This window comes from Passer domesticus, chromosome 1 (assembly GCF_036417665.1).
Source record: "Passer domesticus isolate bPasDom1 chromosome 1, bPasDom1.hap1, whole genome shotgun sequence".
NCBI classification, from domain to species: Eukaryota; Metazoa; Chordata; class Aves; order Passeriformes; family Passeridae; genus Passer; species Passer domesticus.
This window is the reverse complement of record NC_087474.1, coordinates 16,321,511-16,336,271: the sequence shown is the minus strand read 5'-3', so window position 1 is coordinate 16,336,271 and position 14,761 is coordinate 16,321,511. Positions and strand designations below refer to the sequence as shown.

The following is a 14,761-nucleotide window of genomic DNA, read 5'->3' as shown; positions in this document are numbered from 1 at the left end:
CACTTCTTCATCAAAATGGTCACCAGAATTTTGTTCTGCTCTGTTTGTTGCAGAGGATCACAGACACTGCAGATCTTAGGAAAAAAAATCTATTTTCCCTTCTTCTCCCAATGTGTTAAACTGCCATCTTGTAAAATGAACTAACCTTGCAATTTGGTACTAAAATAAACCTCTATGCAAGTCATTTTTACAGCAGGAACAAAATTTAAGCAATGAATGCTGATACGCCTACACAAATACACATACATGCACACACACCCACACACAGCCATCCAAAGTGAAGACTCAGTTCCAGCCTCTGTATAAATTTGATCTGGGTTGTGCTCATTTCGGATGTGGAAATCTGCAGGTTTTGTGGAAAAAGCCTTAGAACAGCATACAGGGCAGTGATAACACATTTGCAGGAGGGCAGTATAAATAGCAGATCTGAAGTAAGATGGCTGATAAGTTCTGGTTTATCAGACAGAAGATGCCTCTCCAGCTTGTGGAAGAGAATGGATGATTTAGATATCTCTTAACATCATTCTTTGATATCTTTTAGGAAAAAAAATTAGAATGTTGTGAATTTTCCAAACCTACCAAGTCTCACTTTCCAAAAGGATTTTTAACTGAAACATCGTGATTCAGAAGAATCAGCAACACAGAGGCTGCTTACAGTTGCTGAAATTATTAGCTACAAATGACTGATGCTGAAAGCAAAGCTGAAGGTTATGGGGCTTCTAATCGCAGCAGGGTACAACCAGATGACATTCTTTTGTGAGTAAGTGAAAAAAAGACATTGACCTGAATTGTCCTCAGCAGTGTTATCTGTGAAGGGAGCCCACTTTCCACAAATCCTGTCCAGCAGCACGGGATTGGATGTACATGATCTCTTATCTAGTTGCTGTTTCAAACTTCGGAACATGCACCAAGGGTGGACAGAATGAAGAACTTATAGTGTCAAAAGCTACATTAACCCACATCTTCCCCTCCCTGACATTAAATGTTTGCAAGGCACAGCATCGGTCTAGTGCAAAACTTGATGGTCTGTCTCCTTTGTCAGTGTAGGCTAAAATACTGACTCTGGCAAAATCTGTGAGTGGTTTACTATTGATTGCAGTGTAAATAGATTTTAGCCTTTTCATCTATTTGAAAATGAAGATGGAGTTTAGACAGAGCAGCTGTCTCAGTAAAAAAAAAGTAATATTGAATAGGGAAGTAGCACTAACAACAGTGCACTTGTCAGAATAGGTCCCTGGATTATCTTACTACCATCAGTATTTTTACTGCTCTGAAAGCTGTAATTTGTGTTTCAATGAAATACCTAGAGTTGGCTGGCTTCTCTTACAGCTACTGGAAGTCTATTTTATGTGAACAACTGTGTGTCCTTACGTAGGTTGCTCAGAATCAGTAAATTTACTGTATCTCAGCAAAGGAAAAAGAAACTTATGCTTGGTAAAAATATTGCCTGTCTATGAAAACTGGCAGACTCAGTCCTGTTACTTATCACAGTGGGCCACAACTTACACTCTTGGAAAAGGACACACTGATGTGGCTTCCTTGCTTTTAGCCATTTGGTGCAGCTGAGTCAGAACAGACACCGGTTTAACAAGTGACCATCATTCTCTTTCTGGAGCACAGTGGGGATCAAGAAGCACACTGATCCTTGAGAGAGACAGTATTTTAGCCTGAGCTGGCAAAAGAGAGGCATCCAGCCCTGCACTGGACTGATGCTGTCCCTTGCAAACATTAAATGAAAGAGAGCAGAAGGTACGGGTAAGTCCCAAGTCCTCCCCTCCGTCTGCCCTTGGTGTGTATTCCAGAGATTGAAACAACAGCTGGATAATACTGTCAAGACATGTCAAGTAAACCCATCCCACACTGTTGGACAGGATTTGTGAAAAATAGGCACTTTGCACAAATTATGATTTGTAGTAAGCAAGTATCAACAGTCTATTAGATGAAAACTGAATATGGACAAGTCCTTGAAGCTACAACTTAGTGTATAACTGACATAGCTTTGTTTTGATTTTACTATTTGAATAGACTATAAAAAGTAATTGAAGTAATAAAATGCAGAAACTAAACCACTGGCTATGTTATGCCTTAGAGAGAGGAATTCCAGGGTGAGGTTAGATATGGAAAAACAGTTGTTCTTCTTTTCTATTGCTGCAAAGACGGTTGGGTTTTTTCATAGGAAATAATCACTCTTTCTAGAGAAGGTAAATTGAAATGTTCCTCTGAAATAGCTTTCCTCCTGACAATAATGGCTGAATCCTCCCTGCACCTCATCAGTATTAGCTTTCAATCTTTTCAGAAGCCTCTGATTTCTAGAATCAGTGGGGAACGAGCCATTTCTGCTGAATGTCATCCTTGCTCAGTTGAACCATAGATTCAAGTCTCCCCATTTTTACAGACATGTAAAAAAATTCCCTTTTGATCTTGAACTGACATTAATTCTGAAGATAATTCTGGAGGAACGCTGGATTGGCTGAAGAGATTATTTCTTCTATAGGGATTTTTTTCTGAGTTCAAAGACCAAAAGCTGTTAGCCCCACAAGACCTCTTTACCATCTGTATGAATGATGTAGCTGTGTGCATCTTTATTCACCATAGGTCCTAGTGACCAGTGATCCACATTGGAAATATGAACACCACAGCTGCAAATAAAGGGCATTGGTGGTGAGAGATCTGAAAGTGTGTTTGTCAGTCTGCTCCTTCCCACTGCCTGCCTTATTTCTTCATGTCATGCTTCTTCTCCCTCTTCAATGCCAGAGGACTGTCCAGATCAGCCTTACAGAGTTCCCACCCCAACACTGGCATGGCAAGTGACTGTCTCATCCCTCATCTGCTGTCCCTGCTTTATAGGGTTTGTATGACTTTGAAGCTTGGCCCAAAGCTTATCTGGCCTGTGCTTTCTCGTCCATTAAAACTGCTTTCCTAAATCAAAAACATGGGTGTTCTGGAGCCTTGTACATAGGACAAAAGGCTGTATCATTATTTTATTTTTCTTACTGTACTGCCTCCAACACCTTAACTTTCTCCTCCAGACTGAAGTCTGTCTGACCAATAGTAAAGCAGAGCCTCTCTTTTTACAATTATGAAAAAAAAATAGTCAGAAAAATCAAATTTCTTTACCTCCACTTTTTCCTTCCACCTCTGATATCATTGATATGCCCCTCTTATTCATCGTTCAAAAAAAAAATCTACTCTGTCTCACCTCTTGCTTTTCTGTTGAATGTGGAATAGGGCAGATGGACAGGGGTAGAGAGAGAGAGTCTGGTTTTCTTCCATAAATCTTGTTTCTTCCAAGAAGAAAGAGAAAAAGCAAAAAAAGCAGCATTTTAACTGAGGGTTTATTTTGAATATTTTATCAGTATGAAATCAAGGGTTGCCTCAAACCTCATGGTCCATGATCAGTAGCTTCTGCTATTTGCTTCTGATTTCAAGTGGACAGCTCTGCATGAAACAGCAAAGCTGTTAAAAGACCCACTCAACAACACAGCATAAAGCAACCAAACAGAACTTATTTTGAGATTGTGATTTAGCTCCCAATTAATTCAAATTATTCCTCCCTTTGAAGTTTATTTCCATTAGCTGACATCTGCAAATTCTTAGAACAAAATGTAACAGGATGTAGGTTTTTGTAACATTTTAATGGGAATTCTGTATTCTTCCTTCTGTATATGAGGTGAGTGGGCAAATACTTTTCTATATAAATTTATATAATTGCATTGGCTTCAGTAAAGATATGCTAATCTACATCAGATGACAATTTGTTGTTTTATGTAACAGAGAGAAAATGCAAAATGATTCCTTGAAATATATTTGAAAAAAAAAAGTAATTGGTATTATAATTGGGAGGGAGAATACTTCATCTAGACATAAAGTTAAAATCAAAGTAGTTACCATGCCATCATATTGTGGGTTGCATCTTTGAAAGTTCAAAAAATATTTTTAATGCCCTAAATCCCTAAAGCAGCAAGGAAGAAAACAACAGCCAGCAATTTACTGCTGTACACAGTGGATCAGGATTGCATGCATTCATGGTTTATTGCTTGATAACAAAATTAATTTTTCTTCAGATGTTGTTGGAAGTACTATGAATGTTATTCTTGTTGTAAGAGAACAAATAAACCCACCTTGTCTGTGCTCTTCTCCCAGCGATTATTCTTCCCTGATAGTTCTTGTTAAAAAGTACTGTGTTAATTTGAATGCTCATTGTAATCAACTAGTTCATTATTGAAACCAAGGTGCTCAGAAGAAACTTAGCTACTTCATGTAACATGTCCTGGTAGAGATGTTATTTTATGATGCTTATAATGATTTTTAAGCTTTCTTTTTCAGGTGATTCTTCCTTCTTCTCATCTGAGTGCGTTTATCTCTTGTTCATTTCTAGCCTGCTTCATTCTGACCCTGACAAGGTGCTGGACTGCTGTTGGGCTGTCTCCTCAAACTTGTTGGTTTGAAATTCTTGTGGAGAAGGGTCTCTACCTCCCACTTGCCATAGCAATGTTCTAGGCCCTGGCTATTAATCCAAAGATAAGCACTTCTACCACCTCTGCCTGTGCTTCAGCAGACATCCATTAATCCATACTCAAATACACAAGTCAGGTGGTTAAGGACAAGAAATATTTTTACCCTTTGAATGAATGCTGCTCTTGCTGCAGCTAAGACAGAGTATCAGAGGGTTGAGCACGCCTCCTCTCCACGTGTGTTACTGCTCACCCAGGGATGGTTGAGGGTCTGAGCCCAGCAGCTTTTGCTGCAGGTGTAGGGATTCATGTCAGCCTTTAGGCTTTGTAAAACAGGGGCAGAAACACTAATGTGTCCTTTTGGATTTAGCAGTGAATCTTCTTCTACCATTATTAGGGGTGTTGCCCATTTAATGTCCTTATTTAGCACTGGAAATTAAGGGGAAGTGGGATTTGCCTTGTGAAGGCAGCTCAGGTACTGTGCTAGTAATTTATTCCATTTGCTGCATACTGCCTTAATCAACACAGGAGTTTCTGGTTTATATTTGTTTTAATTTCAAATAAAGAATTAGTGGAAACTGGCTCAGGGTTCTGAGTGCTTTGGGTATGTGTTCTGAGCTGCAGTGCTGCTCTCCTCAGTGCAGGTGTGTTACACTGTGTGTCCCTGCCACAGAGGCACCACCAGCTCTCAGTACATGTGCACAGAGCTTCCCAACATTTGCATCATGTCTGTAAAGTACAAGCAGAGTGGACTGTATTTTTATTTGTATTTTATATGGACTATATTTAGCCATGCATTTCAGCATCCCTCATATTTTCCCAACTGTGAACAAGCTAACAAAGTTTTTCAATAGTGTTTATTTAAACTCTAGAGTCTGCATCTGCATATTAGATACATCTGCATATCAGATGCAAGTTCTCCACATACAATTAGGCATCAAAGTCATCAATGTGTTTTCTGGCATTTTCTCCTAATCTAGAATAACATTCTCTGTTGGAGATAAGATGTGATCTTTCAAGCATATACTACCACTTGCTATTTCAAGTGTTTGGGGGGGAGATTCTAAAGTTGGAAAAAAATCATGCTATGTATTTTCAGAAAAAGAGATGAGAGAAATTATAAAGAAACTAATGAAATAGATATCACCAGAAGACTCACAAAAGAATTATTAAACTACTTTTTAGTAATCACCTAAAATTAATACATTGATTAAGATTAGCCATTTTGAGTGTGTCAAGAAAACTTCACATGAAACAAGATGAATTTTCTTCTTTGACTCATAATTTTCTTCTTTGATTATCCATGACTTCACAGATAGTGACAAAGCAGCAGATATGCTGTAGATCTGCATCAGCAGCATTCACTATATACATAGCTTGAGGTTCTCATCAGTAAGCTAAGGAACTTGTGTAGGTGATTCATGGGTGGTTAAGCAATTGCTCCTGAACTAATTCTCAAAAGTAAGTACTTTCAAACCAGGAAGATGTTTCTAGTAGGTTCCTGAAAGGTTCTGATCTCAGATACATTGTATGAAATAGGTTAATGAACAGATTAGCTAAGGAAATAAAAGGTCAAATCATTAGCAAGTGACTACAAGAAAAAAATGAGATAGTTATAAGCATTTTGAAAATTACAATAGGAAATAAATATAATTTGGAAAAATCAGAGGTTGCCTAAAATCACTTTGGTAAAATTTAGCAAATACAAGTACAAAAAAACTACCTAGATGTAGCAGAGCTCAAATCCTCAAATAAAAATAGATAATAGATAACTGGGAAGCAGAATGTTTTAAAAGGTTATGAGGATTGCTCAGCATTACAGACTTGGGTAGTGGTCAATACCGTGATGAAGGTGAAAAAGCAGGCAGACCTCAACGTGGGGTGTATTAACAGAGAATTTTACATCTTTTGGAGATGGTGCATGATGGAGACCTTGTCTGGGATGCCTAGAGAAGCAGGCTAACAGAATGGATAGTCAAGAAGAGAACAGCAGTGCCAACATCAGTTTTGGAAAGCAAAGCATAGCCTGTTAAGAAATTTGATTAATTTAGCCCAGCTAAAGAAAAAGAGGAGTAAGTCAAAGTGGTCTTTTGCAGACAGATACTAGTTTATGGTGATTGTGCTCCGATAAGAAGGCAAAGAAATAAAGAAAGTAAAGAAAACTTTTAGGGGTCCCCTCACCCCATACCTGGTGCTAAGTTAATGACATGTGGGAGAAGGAAGTTAGGGTGGCTGTAGGGTCTACCTGACTGGAAATTCTCTGAGAGCATGCAAGCCAGCCCCTGCCAGAGACAGTTGTGCTGTACGTAGTCCTGCTGCAGTGCTGGAGTGCTCTACTAGATAACCTGTGTCAGATTCCTTCTGTCCCAAGGTTTCTAAGAAAATATCCAGAGGGTTGGAATTTCTCACTACCAGGGAACACTAATGACAGGTAAGTTCTTGCTGCTTCTTTTGTCCACTTCTAAGTATGAATTTTAGTACTCTGCATTTTGACTATTTTCTCCTGACATATTCAGCTGATGGTTTAAATTAATTTGTGAGAGAAAACAAGAGAACTAACTAAGCCTGGTTTCCAGTGGATTTGTGTTCACACTTTCGCTCACCCTCTGCTGTAATATCAGCACTACTCCCAGCCCCCATGGACTCTTTGCTTTGTTTCTTAAAGTCTCATGGTTCTGTGCCCACTGTTAACAGTACTTGCAGCTCTCCCTTGTCTTTTTGAGTTCCACCCCATCAGCACCCTTGGCTGACCCCTCCCTGCTGGATAGGGAGGCTGTCCCACATATTCCATCTGTTTTGGGGGTTTATTTATGCTTATTGGCCAATATGAGTGGCCAAAGGAAAGACCAAAGAGACTATTTAACTGTTGAATTCACTCTAAAGCTTTTCCCTCAGCATGAAAATGAACATGGGTTGCTTTCTTTGATCCAGCTGTAGAAACTTGTACATTTGTAGAAGCTTGTAGATTTCTGTCAAACTTACCTAAAATTAACTAAAGGGATCAGAAGTCATTGGCAGATGGACATGCTGCTACAATGTTACTTGTTTAAGTACTCAAGCTAAAAGTAGGAGTACTTTTAGGAATACTTTACTTTTCATGTGCTTTTAAATACTAAAAGCAACAATTTTGATAAACATTTTGTCTCAGTTTTGTGAGAGAAATACAACACAATGTCAAAAGTTTTGGTACTTACTCTTGTGTGTATTCTCTGTATACTCCTAAATAGTTTAGGACGAACACTAATAAATGAGTCTTTAGATAGATTTCACAGCTAAAGCAGTCTTTTCTTGCTCCCAACTGGTTTAACAATGCAGTAATTGTGATGTTTTAGCATTTCAAATAGTTCAGATCTTTTTGCATAGGCCATACTTGAAGAAAGTAGGTTACACTTCCTCTAGTCTGTAAATAACAGCTAACATTTTGCACTACTGTTCTTTCTACACTGTAATTAGACTCATGTAGAGCTGACTTCAGTCCTGATAGGCAATACAGCGAATTGAGATGCTTCATGTACAAGTACATTGAGTGAAGCAATTGCAATAGTTGTAACAACTCAGAAATATTCAGGACAGTGGTCAGATGCCTCCTGATTCCTTGCAGTGGATGCTCGATGTAGCACCTCTGGCAGAATTGAGGCAGGAGCATAGGAAACATTATTCAGTCACAGTAATCTTGTGTCTCAGGGGACTCCCAGTCCATTTTCACATTGTCTTGATCACAGCTGAACAGATTTCTGACACACTCAGCTAATTACATATAACAGTCCAGAAATATTAATGCATTTTAATATTAAAATAAAAAATACAAAGATCACAAGTTTCTACACCTCTCCCAGTCCTTAGTAAACTCATGTAAATAAAATATTTGGTGGATTTCCTTAACCTAGGAGGATGCTGTATTTCCATATTTCCAATTTCCTGGATCTGGGCCTTGAATGGTAGGCTTTGGGTCCCACTGCACAGTGTTTACAAAGCACTAAGAGGATGCACATTTGCAATGGCTTAAAATCTGTTTGTGTTTCATTTTGGACCTGGCTGTACACAGTAGCTGTTTGGGATCGCTGTGAACTGACTGCAGAAGGAAGCCCTGCAGGATAAAGGAGGCCTCTTTGAACCCTGTGTGATACAGGTGTACAAGACCAGCCATGATCCTGGCACCTTGAGTGAGAAAGTCCTCAAAAAACACCTCATCCTCTCCCTCTGACTCAGAAATGCCAGCATAGAGACCAAACACCCAGAGCAGACTGACAGGACAGGAAAAAGAGAGACTTCTAATGCTTGAGATTAAGGGAGACTTCCAGCATCTCAAGGTGTGCACTACTAACCCATTTGGGTCTTTGTTCCTGGCAAACCTTTGGGTTAAGAACTGCAGCTTCTGGGATGTTAGTGAAGGACAAGGGGCAGGGCCAGTGGTGGGTGCCACTGTAGAAGGGTACGTGGAAGGACCATGAGGAGATGGAAATACAAGGAACTTACCACGCAAGTACATTAAGGGGATAGTTGGTTGTGCTGAGAATGTGTAATGTGGCCATTGAGCAGGCCCAGTGCAATTCAGACAGGTATTAACAGTCAGGCTAAAGTAGGGAAAGTGAATTTCCAACAGGGAACTAACCTTTCCTTTACAGCAGCCCTTGTCTGTCAATAAAGAGAATCAGCCCAGGACAACATTAAAAAAAAGTGTTTATTTATGATGCTAGTGATATCTCTCCCTGTAACAGATCCCACATTACTTTAGCTCAGTCCTGAGAGATGCTGCTGTCAAAAGCCCTAGTTCTCTGTTATCCACAGCAAATGATGCATCTTTAGGTATTTGCTCAGAGCAGATTTGGAAATACAGACTCCCTGTGCTGTGCTAAACTGTAAATACCAGCTTCTGAGCTTCTCAGTATAAGCAGTTTCTAAATAATCTCACAAACTATTCACTTGAGGGAAAGTTCAGTATAAGTAAATTATTCTTGCATGTTGAATATCCTCTTCAACTGCATGCAGCAAGAGACAAAAAGAATTTATAACTTTCTCTCTTAACCAACAATATTATAATTATTAAAGGTAAAGACAAAGTGCAGAGCATCAGTAGGATATATAGATTGCAAATGTAATTTACATTTAGCTATCTTACAGTGACTATTCTGTCAAGTATCATTTCAAATAATTCTAAAATAAGATTATGCTTTAAGGAGCAAATATAACTCATCAGTGATTTAAAATTAGATCATATATTCTGCATAACTGAAATCTGCTCCTAGGATGTGCATGCACGTGTGGGGGGGGGGAGAAAAGAAGAAAAAATGGTCCTCTTTTACTACTCTTTTCATCTGGACTCTTGAATTCCAAAATGGAATTTTATACTAAATGGGAATGGAATGTAGTTAGGAGATTGTGCCGTGGACCACCTCCTCCAAAATTCACCTTTTGCTGTCTCCTGTCACAAATCCCTCATCCATTAGTAAGATATTGAGCAGGTGCATAATTCTGCCAAAGAAAATGTACGAAGTTAAACACATGTTGAAATGTTTTACTAAACTACATCCTTATTACTAATCATGATGGCTTATCTGGAAAAGCCTAACTACGTCTTCTAAGCATTTGTATCATTCCAAGGGGGTTTCCACAGAGCAGGAGGAAAGCTGAGTGATCAGCCTGTGCTGCCTCAGCTCCACACAGGTGCCCTGAAGGTCAGCGTTAAAAGCCACTGGATTAAGGACTTACTTTTGAAAACAGCTGTAGGAATTAGCACCTTGGAGTTAGAAGACTAAGGGAAAAACAGACCATGGTTACAGAAATACAAGCAGCCAGCCACCGTGGCTGCAGGCGAAGGGAAGGCGGCCCAGCGCCCGCTCCGGGGGCCGCGCTCCGTGCCGGGGGCCGCTGAGGCGGCCAAGGCCAGTGCGGCAGCCCGGGCGAGGGGCCCCGAGATCCCGAAGGCGCAGTCGCCCATTCCCACACAAACACCGTTCCTTTCGCCCAGCGCCTCCCTCCGGGGCAGCCCGGCCAGCCCCACGCGTCCGGGGCAGCCGAGGATCGGCCCGCGCCCCCTCCGCCCACCCTAGAAACGCTGGCAGCGGGAGCGCCTTCCCCTCAGCGGCACGCAGCCCTGACAGGCATCAGCCCACGCTGCGGATCTAGCTGGAACTGCCTTCCCCCGCAGCGCCGGGCTTCTCCTGCTCCCCGCAGCGGAGGGGGAGACACGGAGGGGGGATTTCGGGCACCCTGTCCCCCCTCCCGCGCTCCCGCGGTCCCGCCGCTCGCCCCCGGCGCCGCCCCGGGCCCGGCCACCAGGTGTCGCTGCCACGCGCGACCCCCGAGCCCGGCGGGGCCCCCGCGGATCCCCGCCCGCGACCGCAGCGCAGCGACCCCGGGAACGCGCAGCGGCTCCCAGCGGGGCGGGCGCCCGCCCCGCCTCCGTCCCAAGCTGAGCCGGCTGCAGGTGAAGCCAGGTGCCTCGACGCCTCTCCGCGGCAGCAGCACCGCCTCCCCCGGCACCGCACGGCGCCGTCCTCCTGCCCCGTGAGTGGCTGCCGGCTGACTGACAGGCGAGGTGGCCACATAGGGCGGCCGCTGCCTGCCGTACACCTATAAGGGCCGGCGGTGAGGAGCGCCGCGCGGTGTGGGGCTGCTCTTGGCGGAGCCGCCCGGTGAGCATCCGTCCTCCCACGGCCGGGCGTCCTCGCTTGCAGAGCCGAGCGCTGGCGGAGGCGGGCGCCTGTCCGCTGGCTCCCCGGCAGCAGCCCCGCCCGCCGATCCCCGCAGCAAGTGGCAGTCCCGCGCCACGGGCCCCCCTCTCCGGCAGCGGCGCCCGAAGGATGCGGAGCGGCGGAGCGCGGGCGGCGGCGGAGCGCCGCGGGGGGACCCGCCGCTGCGCCGGGCGCGGGCGCCGCCGCCCCTGCGCGCTGCGCCGGGCAGGAGCTCAGTGAGCGCGGCGGCCGCGGCGGGAGGAGGCGCAGGAGGGCTCGGCTCTGCTGTCGCCGGAGGGGCTGCGCGCCGCTCCGCTCCGGCCGGGGGGCTGTGCGGAGCCCCGCGCTGGGCAGGGTGCGGGCGGCACCGCCACAGGTGACTCGCGGGCCGGGGGTCGCGTTCCGCCCCCCTGCCGCTCGGCCGCCTCTGCGCGTTCGCACCCCTGCGCCGCGGCCGCCTGCGCGAAGCTCATCTTCAGCCGCCTCGCCGTGCCGACGCGACCGCCAGCACCGGGGGACATGGCTTTGCTCCGGCTCCTTCTCCTCTTGCTCCTCGCCCAGCGCGGGCTGGGGGCTGCCGGCGACCAAGGGCAGGCGGTGCGCGGCCGGGAGCGGGCGCTCGGAGGGAAGCAGCCTATTTACAACCACATCAAGAGCCGGGAGCCTCTGCCGGCTCCGCGGAGCCGCTCTACGGAGAGCACCATCTTGGCGCAGCGGCTCGCCGAGGAGGTGCCCCAGGACGTGGCCTCGTTCCTCTACACGGGCGACTCCCGGGAGTTGCGGAGAGCCAACTGCTCCGGGCGCTACGAGCTGGCCAGCCTCGCCGGCAAGTCGCGCTTCACCTCGCACCCCTCCCTGCACGGTGCCCTGGGCACCCTCACCCACGCCACCAACTTGCTCAACATGATCCTCCAGAGCAATAAGTCGCGGGAGCAGAACTTGCAGGAGGACCTGGAGTGGTACCGCGCCTTGATCAGGAGCCTGCTGGAGGAGGACCCCAACATCTCCAGGGCCGCTATCACTTTCAGCACGGAGCCTTTCTCCTCCACTCCCCAGGTTTTTCTCCAGGCCAGCAGGCACGAGAGTCAGGTCCTCCTGCAGGACTTGTCCTCCACGGCTCACCGCCTGGCCAACGCCTCTGTGGAAACAGAGTGGTTCCACAGCCTGAAGCGCAAGTGGAGGCCACATCTGCACAGGAAGGTCTTAAACACGGGCCCCAAAACTTTGGAAAACAGTTGGAAGCGGCGGGAGGGCTTCACTTCTGATAAGAACCACATCAGGTGGTCCTCACCATACCTGGAGTGTGAGAATGGGAATTACAAACCCGGCTGGCTAGTGACCCTCTCAGCGGCGTTTTATGGGCTGCGGCCAAACCTCCTGCCCGAGTTCAGGTAAGAGGAGCGTTCCCATTCCTTTCTGTCGAGAAGGGGAGGGGGGAAGCGGGACGGGGATTTGCTTCTGCCCCCCTCCTAGGGAAGGGCATTCTGGTCTCTGGGTGACCTGATCAACCCCTGCCGCACGGGCTGCTCAGTCACACCGCAGAGAACCTCAGGCCTCCCTGTTGAGCTGTACCTTCGAGCCTCCGGAGCTCTTGCTCCTTAAAAGAATCGCAGTCATCTCCGTCTCTCAAACAGCATTTGCTTTACCTGCTCCCATTGGAGCCGGCGTGCATGTGGGTTACATTCCTGGTGTGCTTGTGGGGGGAGGCGAGCAGCAGCTGCCAGCTGAAGTTTATCTGTGTCTGCAAGAGGAAAATGCTCACTGAATTGTTGTTTCTTACTATACAGCGAAATTGAACCTAGCTGGACCCCAGCTATGCTTTTAATCTGCTGGGAAATAACATTTGCAGTAATGAATGGCATTACTGGTGCTGGTGAACTGCTGTTTCTGTCTCCAGAGCACATCCACTGTGGGGTGCTCGAGCCTGGTCAGTGGCAGCACATTTGTAGGTGAATAAGTGTTAGTGATTGCTGTTCTGTCATAGTTCATGTGGCTACAATCTGAACTGGCAGTAGGAAAGCTTTCGTTTTGCACCACCAGCTTTATATTTGATACCTGGCATATGTAAAGGTTTGCTTATTTTTTATTGCTTTATATACTTTTTGTTGCTTTTATGTACTTTCCCACTGAACTGCAACTAACAGAGAGGAAGATAGAAAAAGGCTCTTTCTTGTGTATTTGTGTTTTGACACCAAAGAGAGATTCACTCAAAGAATGAGAGCAACCTGTGGAGTGTGAGATGCCAGTTTTTCCCCTGGCACTCCTGTGAGGGGTTCACAGGTAGCTTTGTCCTATGGGGAATGTGCACTGCCCAGAAGCAGCTGGCATTTCTCAGGATGAGAGAGGAGCACAGGATTTCTTTTGTGCTATGAATCAGTAGCAGGTAAAGATTGATAAGAGCGTAGCAGACACCAAAGAGATTTTGCCACACCTAGGTGGCAAGGCAATAGTGTCTGCGAATGCTGTTTCTCTTGGCTTAGTCTTGGCTTTGATCACACTGAAATCCAGTGTGATCAAAGAGATATGAATGCAGTCATAAATCCCTGAAAAAACCCAAAATTTGTTGAATGGGTAATGGCTGCTTATTTCTCTGTTGATTTACTTTTTGCCCTGAAATTTTCACACTTATGGGGATGATAGGGTTAAGGTAAAATGAGCTCAGCTGTTTGTTGCTGAATTCCTCTTGAGACCAAAACCCAGGAATAGGTCTACTGTAGAGCTCTTCTGGACTCTAGGGAGTCCAGAGAAATCAGGAAGCTTGTCAGAGATCATCGAAACGCAATGTTCAATGTTTGATGAACTTTGGGATGTGGATGAAAGTTAATGTAGGCTGACATTCTCTTGTTGGGGATAGAGTTTGGCAGAACCACTAGGCTGGAGGTTTGGTGGCAGCCACAAACCAGTTCTCTGAGAATATAAATTTTGATAAAAAGCTTAACTCATCAATCCTGACTTAAAGAGGAAATAAACCCATGTTTTAAGGAAAGGAGTCAAAAGCTCCAATCCCAGCTCTGTGCCAAGATTCTGTGATGCCAGGAAACATCTCAGTGGTGTAGGTTTCTGATCTGGTAGCTTTGGTGTGCAGAACACACCAGGTCTGTTTTGGTGTAACCCTGGCCAACCACAGCAGCCAGTAGATGTCCTCCTGGATGCAATGCAGAGCACTGCCTTCCTTCCCTGCCTCATCTTCCCAGCCTCTGCTTGCCACGTGGGGGTCACTTCTGTTGAAGAAACAGAATAACCTGTTATAACTCTGACACTTCAAGGGGCATTTGCTGAGCTCGTCTAAGCTTGGAGAACCACTTCTTATTTAGAAGATCATGAGATGGAGTATGCTGTGCAAGTTCTAAGTGTTCTGTTGCCGTTATAATGAACAGTTAGGACAAAACTAACAAAGATTTGCTGTATCAACAGAGATGAGTTTGTAAGTATTTTTAAAAAATGGGTTATGGTTTTTGCCAAACTATTAAACAACCAGGTAGAAGAAGTAAAATTATAAATACATACGTGTTCTGGCAAGGCTGAAGGATAGCTCCTGTGTTCCTGATTTGAGGTATGCTAGATGAAAGATGGGCTTTAATATAAGGTTATTACTTATGATATTGAGAAAGTAACTTCTCAGCTACACAGAAA

General features: G+C 45.1%; 1 protein-coding gene across 2 annotated transcripts in view; it reads left to right on the top strand.

Annotated features, from left to right (window-relative positions):
• Nucleotides 1-10,883: 10,883 nt before the first annotated feature.
• The window catches only part of GPR158 (G protein-coupled receptor 158), a 186,352-nt gene continuing 182,474 nt past the window's right edge, over nucleotides 10,884-14,761 (top strand). For both annotated transcript variants that reach the window (XM_064407624.1, XM_064407615.1), the window contains exon 1: nucleotides 10,884-12,519. In XM_064407624.1, coding sequence (XP_064263694.1) covers nucleotides 11,648-12,519 — 872 coding nt within the window. In that variant the 5' untranslated portion in view covers nucleotides 10,884-11,647. The remainder of the gene's footprint in view (nucleotides 12,520-14,761) is intronic.